Source organism: Megascapheus bottae, chromosome 28 (assembly GCF_031878675.1).
Source record: "Megascapheus bottae isolate mThoBot1 chromosome 28, mThoBot2.hap1, whole genome shotgun sequence".
Taxonomy (NCBI): Eukaryota; Metazoa; Chordata; class Mammalia; order Rodentia; family Geomyidae; genus Megascapheus; species Megascapheus bottae.
Genome location: NC_143536.1, coordinates 1,416,215 through 1,439,203, shown reverse-complemented (window position 1 = coordinate 1,439,203; position 22,989 = coordinate 1,416,215). Strand labels below are relative to the sequence as shown.

General features: G+C 60.0%; 1 protein-coding gene across 1 annotated transcript in view; it reads left to right on the top strand.

Annotated features, from left to right (window-relative positions):
- Tmem132c (transmembrane protein 132C) overlaps positions 1-22,788 on the top strand; it is a 140,144-nt gene extending 117,356 nt beyond the window's left edge. The window contains exons 5-10 of the mRNA XM_090319948.1: positions 14,758-14,941; positions 17,422-17,565; positions 19,833-20,038; positions 20,154-20,424; positions 21,413-21,604; positions 21,690-22,788. Of these exons, the coding sequence (XP_090176074.1) occupies positions 14,758-14,941; positions 17,422-17,565; positions 19,833-20,038; positions 20,154-20,424; positions 21,413-21,604; positions 21,690-22,745 (2,053 nt within the window). The 3' untranslated portion in view covers positions 22,746-22,788. The remainder of the gene's footprint in view (positions 1-14,757; positions 14,942-17,421; positions 17,566-19,832; positions 20,039-20,153; positions 20,425-21,412; positions 21,605-21,689) is intronic.
- The last annotated feature ends 201 nt before the right edge of the window (positions 22,789-22,989 follow it).

Below are 22,989 nucleotides of genomic sequence, written 5' to 3'. Positions count from 1 at the left end.
ATTCAGCTCTCGCTTCCTCTCAAGCACAGCACTTGCTCGCTGGCCGTGTGTAAACTAGGCCAGCTAAATGGCAGAGACACCTCATCCATCATGCTGCTAATGGCCCACCTTGGGAAGAAGTGCCGAAGCTCCAGTGAAGGATAAAGAGAAGCCACCTTAATCCTCCAGCGGCTGTGCCTTCGCTGGCGAGGGGCCCCGAGCGCCACGTGGGCTCCGTCGTGACGGACGGCCAGCGCCTGGGACAGGTCCATCCCAGACAGCCACTCATTCCCAGGACAGGAGTCACCTTCTCTCTGGCACGATCTGTGCCGTCGCCGTGCATCCCCGCTGCATCCAGGCAGCCACATGTCCTCAGACTCCTGCAGCTCCACACAATCCAAAATGGCTCGCCACCGCCAAGAGCTCCAGCCTGTGGGAGGCATGGTGGGGACCGGGGGACTCCTGCTTCCTTTTGAAGGCAGCACCTGGGCAGAGTCCACGGTCCCAGCCACGCGCATCTGTAAGGAGACTGGGTAGGCCGTGTGAGGCCCAAGCGGGAAGGAGGTGGTGGAAGCACAAAGGAAGACCCAAACTGGTGTCTTGTGGTACAAGGTTTCTGAGTACCCACTAGAGGCAGGCTGGTCCGTGGAAGCCAGGCGCGAGTGGAAGGCTCAGGGAAGGAAACAGATTTCCAAAGCAGGGGACAGGAGAGGCAGAGGCCCCCGTGGCCTGGAGCCAGGAACTTTGTCTGTGCTCCCAGTAAGGGAGAGAGAGCAAGGAGATGACCAAAAGCAGCCGTGTCACTGCACAAGAATGAGCCCCCGAGACCCGAGATTCCAGGACTAAGCAACCCAGAAAGCTGGGGTAAAGCGACTTCAGTGGGCAAGGTGGAAGGCTCCACTGGTGGAAGGCTCCACTGGTGGCTTCCCTGTCGAAGCAGTCCCTGACTCACGGCTTCTGTCGTGTCACGTGACAGCATGGTGACCTCCCAGCTCTAGTCTAGCAGGACAGAAAAGGGCCGTGTCCCTCTAGCCAGAGTGGAGTACCCCAGGCCACGCGGCCAGTCCATCTCTGGCCTGCACACCTGCCTCTGGATGAAGTTGCACCAACAGGGCCCTAATTTTACACACACACGGTAGTGTGTGCGTGCCCGTGTCTGCCAAGAGCCAGGGACAGATTTGATCTCTAAGCCCTGCCAGATGAGGAATGTGCTTGCCTATGTTTTACCCATGACAAAACAAGCGCAGGTTGAGAAACTGAAGCTGGATGATCCATGGGCGGCCAAGCTGGGATGCCGTAGTCACCCAGCAGCCCAGCTCAGGGCCCCAGCTCTTGGCTTCCCAGGATACGGACAGGGGGCCACCTCCAGGGGCTCTTTTGTGACCTGGCGGATTCCAGATGTTCAAGTGTGTGGTGAGATGCTCACCAATGCTTGCCTCACCCTCCTGGGCCCTTCTCTGGCAGCCTCAAGGGGACGGGGGGTGGGAGGGGTTGAGCATGCACAGGTCGTCTGGGGAGCCTGGGGACACAGGTACAGGGCCGGGAGCAGCAGGCCAGTTCCCCCAGCATTGCTGTATGACCTCACCACGCTGTAGGGGCCTTCCTGCCTCTGAGGGTGGGGACCCCAAAATCTTCACTGGTGACTTCCTCAGCACACGGAGCCCCTCGAGGGCCCAGAATCCAATCCTCTCGTCTTCTGTCCACGTGTGTTCCTGACCCTGCCTCTTTCTTCGTTGCTGGACCCCTGCAGAGCTCTGTGAGCTCGGGAGGGTGGAGCGGGGAGGGTCAGGAAGGGAGAGAAGAAAGCGCAGCTCGCCTTCTCCGCTTTCACCATCTTTATTAGCCAGGTCCACGGGGAGACAGGGCTGGCGCTAGGCACTGCGTGTGGGGGGAGCCGTAAAACTTGACAGGCAATTTGGTAAATCAAGGCAGCCAGCACACAGCTGCAGAGGGGGATATTTGCCGGGATCTGTTGTTTCTGCAAAACCTTACTTCCAAGTGGGCGCAGAACAATTCTTCATTGTCCCCAGTTAAAGAGGGGATTGCTTACAAAGCTGTCCCCCCAGAACCTCAACGGCTTTCCGTCGTTTGCCAGGAATCATAAAAGACATGGGGCTTGGAGGAAAGAAAATATAATCACACAACAATCTCACATGCCTTGAAGTGGTTTCGCCGACCCCCCCCCCCCCCCCGCCCTGTGCTTTTGTGGTTGTTGTTAGGCAGTGAGTTTTCTTTGATCAATCGTGGTCTTTTTAAGATCCACACGAGAAGCAAAAGGCACGAGGGAGAGCATATTGGGGGTGAAAGTATTTGTAAAGCATATCGTAGGCAGAATGGAGAGGACTGGAGTCTGGATGTTCTCATCAGAAAGCTCCTTGGCACTGAAGGAGAAAAGCAAGAAGAAGAAAGCACAAAGCCAGCCAGCACTGTACCAGCACGCTGAGCGTGGGGCACAGGAGAGGGGGCTTGAGGGGGCTTGAGGCGCGGGGGGCGGGGGCTGGAGCGGCCGCGGTGGGCGGCTCTGATATGGAGCTGGAACACAGCCACGAGGGACACACGTTGTGTTGTCAATTTCCTCTCCAAATAATTAACAACACTTGAGTGCCTTCACATATCTTGTTGTGACATGCACGTCAGGGAAACGCAGCTCTGATGAATAGGGCTTGGGTTAGAAAATTCCTTCCAGAATTTTCTTGGATTCTTTTCTTCTTTAAAAAAAAAAAAACCACACACACACACACACACACACACACACGTTCATTATCCTAATGATGCTCTTGCTGCTGCCCTCAGCAGAAACCGCAGGACAGCGGCCTAGTAGTTTGTGAGGTTCCCTCCACCGGGGGTGACGGAGGTGAATGACCACTGCCCTCAGCCGAAGTCTGTGTGGACTGCTCTGAAAATGTCCAGGAAATAGAATCATACACCACAGGCTTTTTTCACCCCACGTGGCTGTGCAGTCCCCCGTGGCTGTGAGCTCCCTGGGTGGACCTCTGTGGGGACCACAGGGCCTGGCCTTGGCCTTCCACACTGCCCCGCCGGAGGGATGGGGACAGGGCCCAGGGCTGTTGGGCCACCTCTCATGCCAGGGTGCCCAGCCCGGCCCAGGTGAACGCTGCTGTCGGGAACCACGCCCCTCCCCACCACACCGGTGCCATTTCCACTCCAGGCTTCCCTGGAGCCCTGCCGTGAGGCCCTGTGTGCTGCGCTCGGCCTGGCCTGGGCCCTCGTGGCTTTAGCCCAAAAGCTCAGAAGGTGCAACCAGGGCCCGCTCTGCCCTCACCTCCTGAAGCAGCACTCACCATTGGAACGGTATAACCCATCTCCGTGTCACACGTGGAAGGGCAGCGACAGTCCACTGGGCAAGCGGGATGTGCAGCCACCGTGGACAGCGTGTCACCCGTGGGTAGCGTGTCACCCGTGGACAGCGTGTCACCCGTGGATAGCGTGTCACCCTGGACAGCGTGTCACCCTGGACAGCGTGTCACCGTGGACAGCGTGTCACCCGTGGACAGCGTGTCACCGTGGACAGCGTGTCACCCGTGGACAGCGTGTCACCCGTGGATAGCGTGTCACCGTGGACAGCGTGTCACCCGTGGCTTCCTGCCCTGTGCTCAAGGCCTACTTGCTGACTTGCTGACTGCAGGATGTTGGCGGGTCTTCTCATCCTTGAATTCTGCTCTAAGCTTTGCTTTCTCTGTGTACACCACCCGCAGAAAAGCAGTTTGTTGCCTTCTGGATGCAGCTATACTTGCTGCGCCAGCCTCTTCCCTCATTGTGGGTTCCCAAGGATTTCACAGCCCCAGGCCTGCCCTTCGAGCAGGAGGAGGAGGAGGAGGAGGAGGAGGAGGAGGAAATAAAGGTCATAGAAAAGCAGTTACAAGTATAGAGGGAAATCATGAAAACCTGACCCCAAACAGACGTGACTTCTGTTCTTCGGGAATGACTCATGTCCTGCTTATGTGGCAACAAATAAAACCAAACCCCGACGGCACTGCAGTGGAATACTAAGGCCGACGGCTGACAGCAGGGCCAGCGATGGGGAGCAGGAGACGCCACTGGACCGCACGGGCCCAGGTCAGGCCAAGGCGCTGCCTCTGCATCGCTGGTCCCAGAGGGCTGAGCTGCTCTAGACGGGGCAGACAGCTGACCGGAAGAGGAAGAGGAAGCCGGAGCAAGAGAAGAAGAGCCCGGGCCAAGGCGGGGCGCACGGGCTCTCGAACAGAGAGGGGGCCCTGGCCGCCACCCGCAGGACTGCCTGGAGCACCTGGGACCGAAGACGGAATCTCCCCAGCCTCCGCTCCTCCATCTGCAGAATTCCAGTCCTCCCTTCCTCTTCCTCCCTCCCTCCTGTCCTCTTCCCTCCCTTCTTTCTTCCTTCCATCCTTCTTCTCTCTCATTCAGGTTTCCCTTGCAGGGCACCCTGGTGGAAGGTCAGAAAGACTTAGCAGTATTTCAGCACTTGCTTTGAAGAGGACTGGTTCTCGTCACGATCACAAAACCCCAGGGTCCCTGCATCGGAGCCTCTTTCCCCAGTCCTTAAAACACAGCTTCCTGCGATCACAGCCGTGCAGGATCTGAGGTGCGCGTGAGACCCAGCTGGGATGCATTTTGGAGGCAGGCAGCGGAGGTCGAAGTTCCTGGCTTCTCGTCTTCTCTTTTACAGCATTAACTCGAGGGCCTGGCTCAGGGCATCCTGGTGCCAGCCATCACGGAACAAAATGATGAGGAAATGGAGAAAACAGATGATGGACGCACATTCTCTGGAGAGATGGACTGGGCGTGATGCACGGCTGATGGTCCGGTGCCACTGAGAAAATCCTGGGAGGGGGACAGCACAGGAAGGGTCTTGACACTCACTGGCCAGCTGGCCGGCGGGGAGCTGGCCAGAGAATGGCGGGAGTCACATCCCTCAGCGCCCACATGCCCTGGCTGGAGAAAAACACGCCAGATAGACTGGCAATGTTGCAGCTCGTTCAACAGAGGATAAGTCCTGAGAATAAGACAAAGATAAACAAGCCCGATGGAAAGTTGTCGAGCAATATACAAACAGGCCTTTCCCTACAAAAGAAAATCAGAGTTGCTCACAAACCAGCAAAAATGATACCCCTGCTTAATAGGAGCTGAGGGGGCACACAATTAAAAAATAAAAGAACACATGAATTCCAGCCCAGGCACCAGTGACTCAGCTACTCAGAGGCTGAGCTCTGAGGACCTCAGTTTGCAGCCAGTTCAGGCAGGAAAGCGCACAGGGCTCAGACCCCCACTCACCTCCCAGAAAAGCCACAAGTGGAGCTGTGGCTCAAGTGGTAAAGTGCTAGCCTTGAGCAAAAGAAGCTCAGGGACAGTGACCAGGCCCTGAGTTCAAGCTGTAGGACCAGCACACACACACACACACACACACACACACACACACACACACGAGCGGGGTTCTGTGTCTGTGGGTCTGGTGCTGGCTCAAGCATCTAATAATCTCATGTACCGAGACGTGCGGGACTGTATATTGGAACTGACACTTTGCAGAGCGATTTGGGATCCTCTCTTCAACTGATAACCATTCTCTGCTTTGGGTACAGAAATTCCAGGTCTTTGGCCACTCCAGAGGTCTTGGTGACACATTTCCTGGACTTCACTTGTGGCACAAATAAGGGAGAGGCGTGTGAAAGCCTGCTGGTTAAACTCCTGGGCCGCGGACCTCCCAGCACCTTGGCCCTTAGTCTCCTCATGTCATTTCTGAGCATGGAGTTGGAGCTACGGGCTTCTGTCAGGTTTGGGTGAGTGCAGGCCTCTGAGCTGGAAGGCTGTGTTAGCAAAGGAAGTGACAAACCATCAGGGACAAAGCGTCCGAGTTAGGGCCTTACGCCTGCCAAGGCAGGAAACCTGGGAGAGCCAGCAAGAAAGGCTCCCCACCGAGAGGAAGGGTTCCAGCTGAACCTTAAGGAGGACCTGTTGCTCCCCAGAGGCAAAAAATAGGGCAGCTGTCCAGAAGCCGGGCTGTGGGAAGCTACTCTCCACACAGGAGCTGTTGGTCTCTCCTGTGGCCAGGCCCAGAGTTGGTAGTCCTCTGAAATCCCGCCCGGAGGTGGCCATCCTCCACACAGCAGCCCCCCCGAGATACCCGAGCAGAAACATCACCTGTCCAGTCAGTGCCCCGCGCTTGCCGGCAGAGAAGGCTGAACGGAGGGGCTCGTTGGGGCCTCTACTGAATGGGTCTGCGGGAGTCTGGACTCAGGAGGTAACTGGACAGCATAACTGCTTCCGCCCGGGAAAGGAGAAGACAGGCACGTGGCTGGCTAGGCCCTGCGGTTCGCTCCGTTAAATAAACACCAGCCCGGCCATGACACAGGTCTGAATGCCAAGCTTAGTGGTGACCCAGATGTCGCTGTTAGAGATAGTTCTGCCGTCACTCAGGCCCCAGCGTCCAGCCTAGCCTGAGCTGACAGCCCTGAGCTCTCACTGCATGGGAGAGGTCCCACCGTCCCCGAAAGCACATGAACCAGTGTGGGGCTGTGAGAGTCGTGTGCTTGGCCGTTGGTGGTGGGATGGCGCTGGGCTCCTCACGAAGCCAACTCGCCCCTCCCTCCTTGCCCCATGCATTCTTCCATGCGGCCGAATCCGAATCATCAGCCTTCTCTCCCTCTCTGCCTGATCACCGACAGGCACTGTCAAAAGCTGGGGTTGCTTCTGCCTTTCCGAGTTTTCTGTGCCCACAGCACTGATCGCATCCGCCCTGACCCGGTTTCCACGGCCTTTCTCCGGCTCACCACGTGCCAATCCTTCAGGTCAGTGTGGCAGGGTGGACCTGGTCTGGCCCAGCCTCGCTCCTGTCACACCCAGCCAAGATCTCCACCAAGAGAGGAAGGTGGGGTCCAGAAAGGGTCATCCACTGGGGGCCCAGACAGGGCACCAGGGCTCCCGTTCGTACCCCAGCCACGCGGGAGGTGGGGGGCTGGGTAGAACTGTGGTCTGAGGCCAACCACCGAACACACCCAGGAGACCCCTTCTTACCCGGATTTGTGTGGGATGGCACTGTCACCCCAGCTCTGTGGAAAGCTGCAAAGCAGCAGAATCAAAATGCCAAGCCAGCCAAGATGGCTCACTCCACAAGTCTCCGTGTCACCAGAGCTGGTTACGAGGGAAAGCCTCAGAGCAGGCGGTCACAGTCCAGGGGAGCACACAACAGGGGCGAGGCCCTGTCTCAAAATACGCAGCCCCCAAATACTGATGGTTCTGTTTAGCAGCCGAGCATCCTCAGGATTCCAGACCTGTGAGTCCAAACACAGCTCCGCCAAAACAAGCCGACAAAGCAAGCGTGCCTCGTCCAGTGCAGTCTACTTCTGTCGGCTGCTGCCCTGTCCTTAAACTTGGTGTTCCTGTGGTGAAATGTCTGCACGGAGGCCTTGCTCTTTTGAGGTTGTCCTGTGGAACAAGTCTTTTGTTTGCAGGCAGTGCTGGAGGTGAAACCCAAGGCCTAAGACTTGCATCATGCAGGCATTTCCTTCCCAAGTCTTTTTTTTTTTTTTTTTTTGCCAGTCCTGGGGCTTGAACTCAGGGCCTGAGCACTGTCCTTGGGCACATTTTTCTCAAGGCCAGCACCCTGTCACTTGAGCCACAGCACGACTTCCAGCTTTCTCTGAGTATGTGGTACTGAGGAATGGGACCGGGGGCTTCGTGCGTGCTAGGCGAGCACTCTGCCAGTGAACCACACTCCTGGCCCTCCCTCCCCAGTCCTTGAAGCTGTAATTTGGCTCTCGCTTTGGGGACAGCGTTTTGGTGAGATGAGATTTGAAATGCCAGTCCACGGTGACCCACCATGCCCTGTGGCTTCTTACAGATTCAGTGGCACCGTCTGCCATGAACCGGAAGAAATGAGCAAAGGACATTCTAGTGCTCCCATTAAGTGGAATCCTCATTGGAGATGAGATCTAGAAAGGCCCAGAAAGTTCTCTAGGGAGCCCTGTGAGACCCTGGGGAGGAACCCAGCGCCCTGGGGGTGGGAGCTGTGCAGACGGACGGGAGGTGCCTGCCCCCCCCAGCACCGAGTGCTTGTGTACCCCGTGTATTTTGCCGTAATTGTAAAGAAACAATAGCTCCATGTGGGAGTGGACGTGCCGTGGGTCTGAGCAGCTGCCCGGAGGGGGGGGCATGGGAGCTCAGTGGTGGGTGGGAACTGAATGCCAGGGAGTGCGGTAGTAAGCCTTTATTGTGTGGAGTGCTTGGATTTTGTGTGTGGCTGCAGGCAGGTGTCACATTCTTAACTGTCTTTAAAAGTCAGGAAAAGAATTATCAAATAGGCTTGCTTTGGCAATATGTAACAAATACGTACTATCTGCTTACATGTAAATGACAGCCTGGATGGCACTGTGTGACTTCACAAGTGCACAGCATTCACATAGCAGTGTATATTTAGCAATCTGTAACCTACTTTGCCAGACTAAAATTCTGCTCTGTTATGGTTAACGGGATTATTGGCTGCGGGGTGGAATGAGACTTGGGCTTGTACTTTTCCACGCTTACATAAACACGTAGAGCCACTAGACTGCCCCGTGTGCTTCAGCATTCCTTTAGGTGTGGGGCCCACCCCTCGTTCCCACCATGCCCCCCATCTTTCCACGGGGAGAACCATGGCCCTTGTTAGGCCGGAAGCTAAGCTGAGCCGTCCAGGGGTAGGCAGATGTGTCTCTGAGGTGGAGCTGTGTAGAGAAGCCCCCCGCTGCCCAAGCAGGGCCCTGAGTCAGGGTGCTCCCCACCCACCCCTTTCCCTAGGCTGACTTAGAGCTGCTCCCTTCGGCCAGTCTGGGTGTGCAGCTGGCATGAGTAACAGACTTCGGGGTTTTGCCTGTGTGTGTGGTAAGGGGGGGGGGGCTGCACAGAAATTAAAGCGGGGCAGACCCCGCTCCACAGGCCCTGCGTTTGTGAGGAGAGCGCTTGATCTGTGCACACAGGCTGCGTGTGGCCTGCAGGGCTCCGACAGTGCTGTCACTGCCACCCCCACCCGACTCACCCAGGAATCCTGAAGAGGGAGGCACGCCCAGCGGTCAGAGCGAATCTCACTCCTCGCCACCGAGCTGCCTCAGTGGGCGTGAATTTCCAGTTGTCTCTGGTGCTGAGCTGCAGAATCACAGCCCTCTGGAGAGGCCAGGGCCCGCCCGGTGGGAGGCCAGGAGGAGGGGCAGAGCCTGCCCGGCCCTTCTGGAGCTCTGTCAGGAGCAGGGTCCATGCCTGGAGCCTCACACCACCTCAGAGTCTGCCCCCTCCCATTCAGCCCTCTCCTCTGGTCTCTCCCACCCAATTTGAGAAACCACTCTTCGTTGCTGTTCCGTCTCCGTTGGCAAACCACCTTGCACGTTACAGATGCACAATCCATGTTTTCTGGAAGGTGTGTGTTGTGCAGTGTGATGAAGGTCCCTAGAGGCCCCTGGCCTGCCGGGGACTCAGCATTGCCCCCTCCCCTAGGCAAGGCCATGGGCGGGAGAGGGGACAGAGGCCCCATCACCCTCTCCTTCCACTACTTGGGTGCGAGGAGGGCGGTGGGATTGAAACCATTTTTCAGCAAGCTGATGTTTTCCATTTGTAGTGTGAACACAGCATTAGTCAATTCCCGTCGGCCTCTGAGTCCAGGGAGCCCCCTAAACAGAGTTTACTCCAAGACGAAATTGCAGCCTTTACACTGATTTCTCAAAGGATGCAGTTCAGCGCAGCCTCTTTACTCTCTACTCGGGCTGTTTCCAAGACATCTAAGAATGGCTCTTTCTAAATTGGAGGTCCCCTCGGATGGCCCCGGCTAAGCAGCTATGGCTTCAGTGGCTCAGCTTTGAAACGCTGGGCTCCGGGCTCCGTCTCTGCTGCCTGAGGGGAGGCGGGAGGGGCTCCTGACAGCCAGGGTTCCGTCTGTCCGTCCTGTGGGTCCCATGATCCAAGGAATTGGGAAGAAAACATGCTCGCTGGAGAACAGAGTGGGGAAGATGGTTTTGATCCTAGTTACTGGTTTTATCATCCCCTGCCCTCCCCCACACCCACTCCCTGATTCTCCCGCTGTGTCTGGTGACAGCTGTGGAGGAGGAGGAGCCGTGGTCCTGGTGACCTCCACCTGCCTCTGTCACAGGCCACTGTGGAGTTAGAACACGAGGGCCCTGGAGAGGACAGCAGGCCTCTCGTGGCTGCCAGACAGCCCGGTGAGGCAGGGATCACTGTGCAGGTTTTCCACGGCTCTGCGTCCCCAGTGTCTTTCTGGAGCCAGAAAATACATATCCTGCTGTCCGAGCAGTGGCTTACGTGTCCTCTTACGAAGAGGAAACTGAGGCCAACGGAGGCGCAAGAGTCACGAGCAAACAGGTGCCTGGAGCGGGGCTGGGAGATTACAGAGCAACGAAGGCAGCTCTGGGAGCAGGGGCCATGGGTCGCTAGAGGCAGCCGGAAAGGCTGGGGTGCGAGGAGAGCCACGAGGGGCCGAGGCCACGGCCCGTCACACGTCCCCCGCTTCCTTCTTGGCAGCGCAAGAACTGGGAAGGGCCGGTCCAGCCGGCTTGCCTCACCAGCCCTGCAGAGCTGCGGTGGACTCCGACATTCTGGGTTCAGGCTGGGTTACCCCCAGGAAGTGGCCCTTTACCACAGGTCCGGCTGACAGGATAAGAGCAGTCCGCAGACACACGCTGCCAGGCTGCCATGCTAGCCGATGGGCGGCCGTGCTGTGCCCTGAGATGACAGACATCTAATGCATCAGAGCTACATGCTTCTCCCAGTCCTTACGGGACTCCCGGGCTGCTTCGGTGGGGCTCTGAGGCGAGTGAAGGGGGGATTGAAGGGACTGCTGCCACCGGGGCAGGACAGCCCTCAGCCACCTGGCCCGCTGAGCTGGGTGCAGCACCCGTTATCCAGTGCCATGCCATCTGTACAGTCACAGAAGTCCTGGGTGACAGGGGTTATTCTCTTCTACACGGTAGTTCTGTTCTGATCCTCTATTTTCTGTGGCCCCCAAACGTGGCTTTTCCTAGACTGAAGGTGCTGAGCAGTTAAGGCCCTGGGTTGGGTGGATAGGGGAGGCCATGCCAGGACTCCCCCTCCCCTTCTGGTGGCCCTGGAGATTCAAATTCAGCTCTGTGGGCGTAAGGTGGGACTTGCAAGAATTTGACTTTTCTGGAGCAGGGACAGATTGAGGGTTCTGGAAGTTATGACAGCTGTGCTCTCCAGTGGCCCCCCATAAGTGAGGGTCACTTTGTCTCCTCTCCCTGAGCTCGAATCTGCTCCATCTGCCTGCTGTACCCCTGGGAAGGGAGCGGGCGGTCTGCAGGAGGTGGGGCTGGGGCATGCACCCGCAACCCCAGCAAGGAAGCTGGAGCCCACCAGGAGAGCAGTAAGGTGCGTTCTTTAAGCCAGGGCAGACGTGATCGCCACCTCCCAGGTTTCCAGGCATCATGCCCAGGGGACATGAAGGTAACCCAGACTAATTTCACATCTCAAGAAGCTGATGCCACGGAGGCAAGTGAGGAGAGGGCCACTGAGACCCACAAGAGTTGCAGTAGGCATAGCTTTCTGGCAGCAAGATGCCATGGGGTGGGCCTGGTGCAGAGACCAGGGCCCAAGCATTTGAAGGTGGTGACTCCTATGTGGAGAAGGAAAGCAGGGCCAGCTGTGCAAAGGACAGCCAGAGGGACGGGCCGCTTCAGGGGTGAGGTTGGCCACCCTGGCCTCCCCCAGCCGCAGCTCGGCTCAGTTTCCCTCAGTGGCCCTTTGCCGTTGTGGCTGTGGCTCCCCTGGGGTTCGGTGTGGTTCCTGAGGCCATCGTGCCTCCTGCTCTTGCTGGCCTGCCTTTGTTCCGTCCGGGCCTTCCTTGGTCACTGGAGAGAGCTCCCTCTGCAGAGTTCCCGACGCGCATGGCTGTGTGCAGCCCGCAGCCGGGCTGGGGTGCCGGCAGCCAGGCTTCCTGCAGGCCACCGGGAGGCCCGGGGTCAGCGTAAACCCAGGACACCACAGCCTGCACCTGGGGCTCTGCTTAGATGAATCTCCCATCTTGCTGCTACTGGATTTGACACCCTTCCACCCAAAGAACTAAAAGAAGACAAAAGAACCATCATGCACTCTAGTTCTGACCCTGGCTGCCAAGGGGTGCCCTGAGAGCCTTTTCTAGAAGGAAAAACGACGCCCAAGACCACCAGAGCCATCTGGGAAGTGGAGGACAGAGACTGCTCGTACAGAGTCCACCACGCTGAGTGCTGCATGTACTCTGTGTGCAGCGGTTCCCCAGGGGCAGAGGGAATGCCTGCCTGGTGGACCGTGACATTGCACTGGACTCCAGGACCAGAGCCAGGGAGCGATGGCACCCAAAGCCTGGCCAGCCTGCCTGCGCTGGAAAGGTCTCACTACTTGCTGTGTCTTTAGAACAGGAAGTGAACAGCAGATATCTGGGACTTCTTGAGGTGACCCTCACCCCTCCCATCCACAGGGGTGCATTGCACAAATCGGCGCCTGTCAGATAGGTGGTGGATGGATGAGGGGGCCGTGGGGTGATGGGCAGAGCAAGCCTTCTGTTCCAAATGAGAAAACTTTCCCCGGATCCCTTTTGGGGACTTTTTGTCTCAGCAGTCGGTACTGCCACCGAGACCCACAACCCATCAATTACAAACATTAACGGTAAATTACACTTTTGCATAGTTAATTCAGCCTCCTCATTATGTATTTAGTAGAGCTTAGCAGGCATAAAATTCAATACCGCGCATTGGAGTGGCTCCAGCATCTGTCCTCGGTGATATTTGGGGAATGCAAAGTTTTCAGAGCGGACTCTCGAGCCTGGCTTGCTTCCTTGGAAGCTTTCCAGTGGAGTCTGCCTCTCTCCCTGCTGCTGGAACCAGCCCAGCCCGCCTGGAGAAGCCGAAAGCTTCGGAGGATGCCCTCCCGCCGTCCCCAGCCAGGCAGAGCTGCTCGCTCTCCTCCCGAGCAGAAACTCATGTGCACCTGAAAGAGAGGTGTGAATGTCAGAAGCTGGCTCCTGGAGCCGCTCATTCATTATTCAGTCAGCAAATATTTGCTGCATGCCTCCCCTGAGCAGAGCAGCACTGTGTCCCATGGTGGGGACGGAGGGACACAGCGTCCACGCTACCACACAGCCCGCACTGGCGAGAGAGGAGGCAGGAGAGGAACTGCCAGGGCGGTAAACACCCACAGTCCTGGCCAGGAGGTGCCTGGTACACACCCTGAGCCCTGGTGACAGTTGGCAGCGGGGTGAACAAGCGAGCAGTGGCACAGCATGGCCACGGTGACCCGTGAGCCGTGGTGGACGTCGAGCGCAGACACCTGAGAGCAGGACAGGTCGGGGCTGGGCAGAACGCTGAGCTGTCACTCTGCACACCTGTTCTTCTTGGACTCCACTGTGTCTGGTCGTGTTGAGGTGTCCGTTCAATCTTCTCTCCCTTATCCGTCAGTCCAGCAGTGGTGGAGACTTCAAAGCCAAAACCCCTCACTACCCCACAGTGGGGAAGTAACATCTTTGGTGCGTTGTTTGTTTGCCGCGTTCTCAGACTCCATTTTCTCACCATTTGAGTCCAGTGGTCAGGGGCTGGATGCATTGGGTCTTCACCGATTCAAAGCTGTTGTAACCGTTGGGAGAATTTATTTGCTTTTGAGTAAGAGGGGTTTTTTTAAGCCAATTTTGAAATTTTTCTTTGAAGAGTAACTGCGGTAAATCACAGTATTGATTTTAGTGAGTTGTGACTCTGGGTCACCTAAGTGTGTAAATCCTCTATTTATTACTCCAGCAGCACTGCAGTCCCCACCAACCTGGGGCGGGCTCTGGGCGTGCTCAGGGGAGGGCATGGCAAAGTGATCAGCTCGAGACAGTGAGGCTCGGGCCACAGGCAGACCCGTGGTGGACTTCCTGCCACCCTGCATCTGGGGCTCAGTCTGGGGGGGGCGGGGAGCTGGGCTCACAGACTGGAAGGAATCAGGGTTCATAGTGAGTGGCGGAGTCTCCCCGCTCCTGGTCGCCGTCGGAGAGCTCTGGGCCAGCCTTGAAGAGCACGGCCCCGTCCAGGCTCTGCCAGTCCAGCCAGTGGTCCCTGCAGGCACCCTCAGCATCCAGTCCTGCTAAAATCCACTGATGTGTGCAGAGCCTCAGCCCCCACTCAGCCACCTTCCTCACGCAGAGCCCACTGTGCTGTCCATCGCGGGGTGGTTGGAAGAGTAGCTCTGACTTTTAAATCCAGGGGTGTTAGAGAACGACTAGTTTCCAGCCGGCCCAGGCCAGTCTTGCACTCGCAGCCCCTGCCAGGCAGATGTAAGAGGAATGACGTGCAAATGCTGCTTAGGAGAGTGAGGACCAGAAACATGAGACGCCCCCGCCCTCCGGCCCCCGCCCCTGTCCACTAAGTGTCTCCTTGCTCAGGGCTTGCTTCTCCCCTAGGCCATGGGGCCGCGTCCCTCAGAGCTGGAGGAGGCTGGTGGGCCCGGGCTCCCCGATCCTGGCTGGTTTCCGGCAGGCGCCTCTCTGACTCCCTCCCAGACTGCCTGTGGGCACCAAGCAGCTTCTCCTCTCTCGGGGCCCAGTGTGGGTTCTTCGTGCCTAGATCGAGGGAAGCTGGCGTGGGCGCGGTCCAAGGTCGGGGCCTGCGTGAGCTCGTCCGTGGCGTGGGTTCATCAGGGCTGGTCGGCCCTTACGGTTTTTCAGCCCAGACTCTGCTGCTGGGTGAGGCTCTGCCCCAGTGCTCCGCAGCCAGCTGGTAAGCCTGGTGGGCGGGCGGGGCCCGGGACGGAGCCACTGACAGCCCTCTCCTCCCGCCCTTCCAGGAGCGGCAGCGTGCTCACCGAGGTGGTGCAGGTGACCTTCGAAGTGGGCAGCGCCAGCGGCCTGTCGGGGACGCAGCTCATCACGTGGCAGGTGGAGTACCCGCGGAGGGGCACCTCGGACCTGGCCGTCTCCGAGATCCTCGTCAGCCCGAAGGAGCTGGAGGGCATCGTCCCGCTGGCCGCGGTGAGGCTCTGCCCCAGGTGGCCGCATCCCCCCCCCCCACGGCACCGTGGCACCCTCATCCTGCCCCTCCCCTCCTCGCTGGGATGATCACTATGGGGCCCGGCTCCCTGCCGCCTCGGCTGGTCCCGCTCATCTCCTGCCCTTGGAAGCAGCATTTCTTAGCAAATCTCCCCTTCCCTGACACTTCCAGTAGGCCTGACGGGGTGTGCGGGCGGCTCACACAAAGGACAGGGATCGCGGTGTGTGGAATGAGTATTTCAGGGCGCTTGCTGAGATCCGAGGGCCTGGCTCGCAAGTTCCTGCCTCACATTGCCGCAGACACCGCCTGCTGTGGGAGGCCGGGAGGCTGGCGTCCCAGGCGGCCACCGAGGTTCAAAGGCAGTGCTTCGGGGAGAGCCCAGAGCAGAGTTCAAGGCGGCCTCCAGCCTCACCCACCAAGCATCCTTGAAAGAAGAAAGGACAGGGAATTTCATTTCTGAGAAGCTTACGTTAGGTGCACATTTGAATGAGAATTAATCTTGGTATTCTGCTTTATAAATTAATATAAGGCCAACTAGATGAAACAGGATTTTCCCTTCCATCTGGAGCTTATAAAGGTCAGAGTCCACGCATTCATTTATTTCCCTGAGAGGTATTCCCTTTCTTCGCATGTGTGCATGTGTGTGTGTGAGGTAAACAGTTGTCAGAGACACAGCTCAGCACATGACAGCACACAGTCTAGAACCCAGCCATTCTCACAGAGACAGTACGCAGTCTAGAACCCTGCAGTTCTCGGGTCCTTTGGACACCAAGCCATGTAGCCCTCACGAGGTAAAAAATGGGACCAAGCGATGGGCGTCCAGGTGACAGCCACAGTGAAGGAAGCCAGCATAAAGGAATCACATGCCTAAAGGAATATACAGGACTGCATATTGTAGGAAACAAACTTTCCAGAAAGGACAAAACCATGGAGACAGGAAGCAGACTTGCCATTGCCTGCCCAGATTTCCCAGCAGAGATTGAGTAATGGCCTGAGGGAACCTCTCATTGCTATGTTTGTTTGTCCTGTGTTTGGGGACAGGCTGGCCTCAAACATTGATCCTCCTGCCTCTGCCTCCTGCGTGCAGGGATGCCGGGCACAGGCCACCACGTTTGGCTTTTGAATGCTGGAGGTGGGGTGAGACAGGGTTGGGTCTCGAAGGCCCACGGAGTTGAGGTTCGGGGCCCAGGACTCCTGATGTGATTGCATTACATCTCATCACAAGCACTTCTGTGATCCTCGGAGGCGCTCTGGTTCTGTTCACCGTGGTAGGAGGGTGAGCTCCACTCTGCTCCGGTGAAGCATGGTGGTTTTGCTTTTGCTGAGTAAAAGAAAAGGGAAAGGCGCTCGGGTTGTTTGGGAGACGCCTCTCCGCCACTAGGGGGAGGTGTCAACCACTGTTTACAGCGGGTGCTGGTGGGGAGGCCCAGCGGGGCACGGGCTGGAACCCGTCCTAGGCTGCACCCCATTCTGCATCCCCCCACTTCTGGGAGCGGCCGTGCCCAGTGCAGACCTCCAGGCTCCCGGGCTGCGGTGGCTGCAGCAGTGATGGGAGGACAGCGTGGTAATGACGCGCTGTCTCCGCCCCGGGTCCTTTCCTTTCTGGGCAGGGAGCACGTAGCATTGCTTTGGGATGTGGCTCTCACTCCCTCCCCTCGCCACCCCAAAGGACAATCCAGGTAATGGTGCAGTGATAGCCGGACCTTCAGAGAACAGCGGCTGCCCAAATTGAATTGCTTTCTTGTTTTAAATGCGTGCTTGTGGAATGGCTTCTCCATCTTGTGTTAGCAGCAAATTGACAGATGGGTGAAGTGTGTGTCCTGTACCCAGCTTCGCGCCCAGAGCGACTTGAACGTGGAGGAAGGAGGAGGGGTCTCCCGCAGATAGGGGCGCAGTGGTGGCTGTGTCCTCGGGAGGGAGGCAGGGACATTCATTTGCTCAGCCGCCTTCCGAGGGGAGAGGCGTTTCCCTGGGCTGCGTGGCCGGCCGGCGCAGGTCAGCTGGCCTCCCTCGGCCTTCCCGTCCCCAGAGGCCTGTGGAAGCCTCAGCTCCCCGTGCTCCCTGCCACCCTCCCGGCGCCACCTCGATGGTCCCATCACTTGCACACTTCTGAGTCTTTGCCTGAAGTAATTTGGCACTCTTGATGAGTGTAAAAAATTAAAAATACAATTTGTGAAAGGGCTAAAGCAGTATACACTTACGGGGAAGAAGGTCAAAGGACAAAGATGCAACCTCTTTCTCGGGGAGGGAAGATGTCAGCTGTCCCCACCCCGCGCCCTGATGCCCAGGCACACCCCAAACCTGCCTCTGCGCACACGAAAACCACGATGGTTAAGCGCTCCTCTGGCACTGCTCCCCTTGGGGACGCGGGGGAGACCGAGGCTACAGGATGGCTGGCGCTGGCAGGCCCAGGGGCGGGAGGGGGCCCGGCCCTCGGTCACTCGAATCTGCTTCTCGGCAGGACACGGAGCTCCTGAACACGGCCATCCTCACCGGGAAGACAGTGGCCCTGCCCGTCAGGGTCGTCTCTGTGGAGGAGAACAGCACGGTGAGGGACATCTCAGAGCTGGTGGAGTGCAGGGCCACCGACGAAGACGTCCTCAAGGTGAGTGACCCCGGGCCGCCTTGCCCGCCTCACTCCGGCCTCCCAGGCACAGAAAGCCAGCACTCCACACACTGCACAGGGGGCTCCGGAGCCGCGGTGAGGCGAACGCTCTGAAGAGAGTGAGGGACAGGTGGAAGCTGGCGCAGTGAAGGCGTGGGTGCCAGGAGGGCGGGCGCGGCCACTTGGGGTCGGGAGAGTTCTGCAGACGTCCTCTGGCCTCTAGAGGAGAGACGTCTCAGAGCCTCTGGTGGCCAGGAGAGGAACGAGACTTGGAAGCGAATGTGGTGGAGTTGCATGCAGAACCCGACCTCAGTCCCTGAGAGTGGTGGTGATGTGCAATGCACTACTGATATTTCCAGGAATAGAATCGGCATCCTCGGGGAAATAAACGCATTCAGATTGGAAATTGCCTCCTGGAATGAGCGGGGAGGGGCTGGGCGGGCTCCAGGCAGAGTGGAAGAAGCCAGGGGGCTGTGCTGCTGTCGGGTGGGCCTGGGCAACACGGCCCTGAGCCCAGGCTGGGCGCAGGCTCCCATCCAGCTATGTGAGGGACACATACAGAGCTGGCTGGGTAGGAGCCAGGCCTACTGGGTGCCCTCTGCTGTGGGTTTAGTGGGCGATCCTCACCCGGGGCCTAAGGCCCAGAGATTTGACCCTGGATGCACAGCGGGAGCTGCCAGCAGAAGGCAGAAGATGGGGTCAGAGGCAGAGACCGGGGCATCAGGCATCTTCCTGCTGTCCATCCCCGCAATGTAACCCAGGGTGAGCCGTGTGTGTCCCCAGCTGTGCTGCTAGAGAAGCCTGGGCCTGGGGAGCGGCCCCTGTCTCTGGCGGGGGGATACGCGTGGAACACGCCTGCACTGAGAATGCCTGGGTTGGTGACTACACCTGGAGGTGTGCGTGTGGCTCTCAGGACACCACTCCTGTCCTTCTATAGAAAAGAATCCTGAGCTGGGAGTGTGGCCTAGTGGTAGAGTGCTTGCCTAGCATGCATGAAGACCCAAGTTCAATTCCCCGGAACCACATACATAGAAAAAAACAGAAATGGAGCTGTGGATCAAGCAGCAGAGTACCAGCCTTGAGGGAAAAGCCCAAGGACAGAGCTCAGGCCCTGAGTTCAAGCTCCAGGACTGGGGGGAGGGGAAAGAAAAAGAAAAAGAAAGGAAAAGCATCATGAGAGGAAGTGGAGTTGGTGTCTGAGTCCTCAGCTCACAGCAGCCTGTGCTGACCGAGCAGGGAAGCAGGGTTTTGGTTCATCCCGTGAAGCCCTCAGTGTGGTTCCTGCCACCGGCCGCTCAGGACGTGATGGACAGACTTCTCTGGATGTTTATGACCCCGCCTGGGACAGCCGGGGCCCGGGCTCCATCCACTCAGCAGCTCCAGCCCCCGGCGCTCCTCTTAATGATTGATACATTCTGGAGAGGCCGCGTTCCCTCCCGCCACGCACAGAGGAAGCCAGTGGTCTGTAAATTACAACACTGACTGGAGGCACGCTCTCGCTCTTGAAGCTACTCTGGCCAGGAGTGAGGAGACGGGTCCTCAGGCTCCCTCCCCGCGGTTGATGCCATCGCCCCTGACAGATGGCGGCAATTCTCCAGGTCCAGCCCTTGCCAGCTGCCTGCACGGACCAAGTGTGAGTGGCAGAAGGAAACGGGGCCCGGAGCGGCCGTTGAGAGTCTGAGCATCGTGCACGGAGATCACGGCTCAGCTCTTGGCAGGATCCACGGCCCCCGCCCTGGGGCCATGAGGGGACAAGACGTGGGACAGAGACGCGGAAACCAGCTGCTGTGGAGGGACTCCATCACCCGAAGGCTGCCTCCCGCCGTGCTTCAGCCAGAATCCACTTTCCAGTATTCTCAAAGGAGCCCGTGGCCCCACCACGTCAGGAAGCTCTACTTGAGAGCTTGCTAGAAGTTTCCAGATAGATATGTGTCTCCACTGTCAGGCTCCCTCAACTTCTCATAGCCTCCAGACCCACGATGGGTGTCCTGAAGCCTTGTTGTCACCCTGCCTTCCCATCTGTCCATCCTCCATCGGCCCTCTGCAGCTGTACTCCATCCGTTCATCTATGTGTCCGTCCCAACTCCTTCCCGGTCACCTTGTCCACTCCCCCCTCCTCGATGAAACCACCAGCCCCCGTCCCCTTCAGTGCACCGGCCGCCCCTCCAGGCTCGGGGAGCAGCCCAGACTGAGCGCACGAGCTCTGCGAGCAAAGAGAATGAGCTGCGGGCGAGGCCCCGAGCACCCCCCTCTGTCTGTCTTTGCAGGTGTCCGACCACTGTAACTACGTCTTCGTCAACGGCAAAGAGGTGAAAGGCAAGGTGGACGCCGCCGTGAGCTTCACCTACCAGCACCTGAGCGCACCCCTGCACATCACGGTGTGGGCACCACGGCTGCCGCTGCAAATCCAGGTCTCCGACACGGAGCTCAGCCAGATCAAGGGCTGGCGGGTCCCCATCCCGACCAGCAAGCGGTGAGCCGGGCGGGCGGGTGGGGGTCGGGGCCTCTGAGGGCCCTGGAGAAGGCCCTTGAAGCTCCTGATCCCAGCAGCAGCGTCTGCCGCCGACTCCAGCTCCTTGTTTCCACAGGCCCACTCGGGAGAGCGAGGAGGAGGAGGAGGAGCAGCGGGGGCGAGGCTGTGCCCTGCAGTTCCAGCACGCCACCGTGAGGGTTCTCACCCAGTTTGTGTCCGAGGGCGCCGGGCCCTGGGGCCAGCTGAGCCACCTGCTCAGTCCCGACTGGCAGCTGGACGTCACAGACCTGGTGGCCGACTTCCTGAAGCTGGAGGCTCCGCACGTGGCCACACTGCACGACGGCAGGGTCCTGGTGGGGCGGGAGGTCGGCATGACAGCCATCCAGGTAGGACACCATCTAGTCACTCAACAAACTTGGTCCACAGTCCTACATCCTGTTCATCAAAACGAATAATAAAAACCACGTCCTCGGATTTGGGGGACGACGTGCTGGTGGGGCGGAGCGGAGGACCAAGAACTCGGCTCTGGTGCACAGATCGAGCAGAAAGCATCTCCCGGGACTCCGGTCTGCAGGCTCACCCTGTGCCCTTGGTCAGGCTGGGCAGGTGCAGGGACCGGGCCCCCCCATGTAAACAGCAGGGGCCTCGTGTAGCAGCCCTGCAGACGGGACAGAGCTGGGGCTGGGGGGGAGGTGTCCGTGGGGAGATCAGTGGGGGCAGGGGAGGAGGGGTCTGTGGGGACCTCAGTGGGAGGGGGGAGGAGGGGGTGTCCGTGGGGGGGATCAGTGGGGGCAGGGGGTAGGAGGAAGAGGTGTCCATGGGGACCTCAGCGGGGAGGGGAGGGGCTGTCTGTGGGGACCTCAGTGGGGAGGGGAGGGGGTGTCCATGGGGACCTCAGTGGGAAGGGGAGGAGGGAGGTGTCCGTGGGAACCTCAGCGAGGAGGGGAGGAGGTGTCTGTGGGGACCTCAGCAGGAGGGGGGAGAAGGGAGTGTCCGTGGGGACCTCAGTGGGGAGGGGAGGTGTCTGTGGGGACCTCAGCAGGAGGGGGGAGAAGGGAGTGTCCGTGGGGACCTCAGCGGGGAGGGGAGGTGTCTGTGGGGACCTCAGTGGGAGGGGGGAGGAGGGTGTGTCCATGGGGGGGTCAGCGGGGGAGGGGGGTGTCCATGGGGACCTCAGTGGGGAAGGGGAGGAAGTGTCCCTGGGGACCTCAGAGGGGAGGGAGGGAGGGAGGTGTCCGTGGAGATCTCGGCAGGGAGGAGGAGGTGTCCGTGGGGACCTCAGCGTGTCCTGTGCTGTGTGCCTCACGCCATTGGCATGGAGGCACATGGCTGGCAGAGACTCCAGCTCTGCGTCCCCATGTCCCCGCCCCACAGGTCCTGTCCCCGCTGTCTGACTCCATCTTGGCGGAGAAGACGGTGACCGTGTTGGAGGACAAGGTGTCGGTGACCGCGTTGGCTGTGCAGCTGGTGGCGGGGCTGTCGGTCACCCTGCACGCCAGCACAGACAGGAGCAGCGCGGTCACCGCCGTGGTCACTGCCGAGGAGCTGCTGCGAGCGCCTAAGCAGGTGTGGGGGGCGGCGGGAGGGGCGGCCGGCCGGCACCGGGCCGCGGTGGGGGACACGCACCCCCTGACGGCCTCTCCCCCTCCAGGAGGCTGTGGTCAGCGCGTGGCTGCAGTTCAGCGACGGCTCAGTGACGCCCCTGGACATCTACGACGCCAAGGGCTTCTCGCTGGCCGCCGCCTCGCTGGACGAGGCCGTGGTGTCCGTCTCGCGGCCCCGCGGCCCGGGCGGGCCCACGGTGGTGGCCGAGGGCGAGGGCCAGGGCGCCCTCCTGCGCCTGGACCTGAGCATCGCCGAGGCCTGCCAGAAGTCCAAGCGCAAGAGCGTGCTGGCCGCGGGCCTGGGCCGCGTGCGGGTCAGGTTTGGGCAGCGCGACGCCGCCGGCGCGCCCGGCCGCCCGGAGGACGGGGGCCTGGAGAACCACGCCAGCGACCGCCGGGCCAAGGGGCCGGAGCCCGCGCGCCCGGGCCCGGACGGGCGCCCGCCGGGCGGCTCCTCGGCGGAGCGGGACGAGGGGGCGCCGCCCAGGACCGGCGCCCCGCCGCCCGACCGCCGGGTGGTGAGGGGCGGCCGGCCGGCCGGGGTGCGGCCGGCCGGGGAGGCGCCGCTGCACCGCATCCCCATCGACTTCGCCCACTTCCCCGCGCCCGCCGGCCGGCCCGGGGCGGGCGCCGGGCCCCCGCGCGCGCGCGGCCCCAGCGACCTGGAGGTGGGCATGTACGCGCTGCTGGGCGTCTTCGGCCTGGCCATCCTGGTCTTCCTCGCCAACTGCGCGGCCTTCGCGCTCAGGTCCCGCCGCAAGCGCGCGCCCCCGGAGGGCCGGGCGCCCCAGGCCCACGCGCACGACTGGGTGTGGCTGCAGGGCGGGGGCGCCGCGCCGCCGCGCCCGGACGAGCGCACCACGGTCCTGGACCGAGGGCTGGGCGGCGGCGAGGAGCGCGACCGCCTGCTCCTCAACGGCGGCGCCCGCGGCCCGGGGCCCGGGGCGGCGCCCGCGGCCCCGCGGAAGAAGGTCAAGTTCGCCACCTTCTCCGCCATGCCGCCCCAAGACGGCCGCCGCCCGGACGAGGAGGACACGGAGTGGGTGTGCAGGGGCCTGGACGCCGCGGCCCCCGAGGAGCGCAGAGACTACCTGGGGAAGTAGGGCCTGCGAGGGCGCCCTGGGCCGCGCAGCCCCGGAGCCCCCGAGCCCCGCTGCGAGCCGGCAGAGGGCAGGGACCACGGGCAAGGCCCGCCGGAGCGGAGGCCAGGGGCGTCCTCGTGTTTCCCAGGGGTGAGGGCGGATTTTTGGAATCCAGGCCCTCCGCCACCAGGAGGGGAGAGAGGGCAGGGGGTACGGGAAGCTTATTTTACCAGTCACACGACAACACAAACTACCAAAAACTATT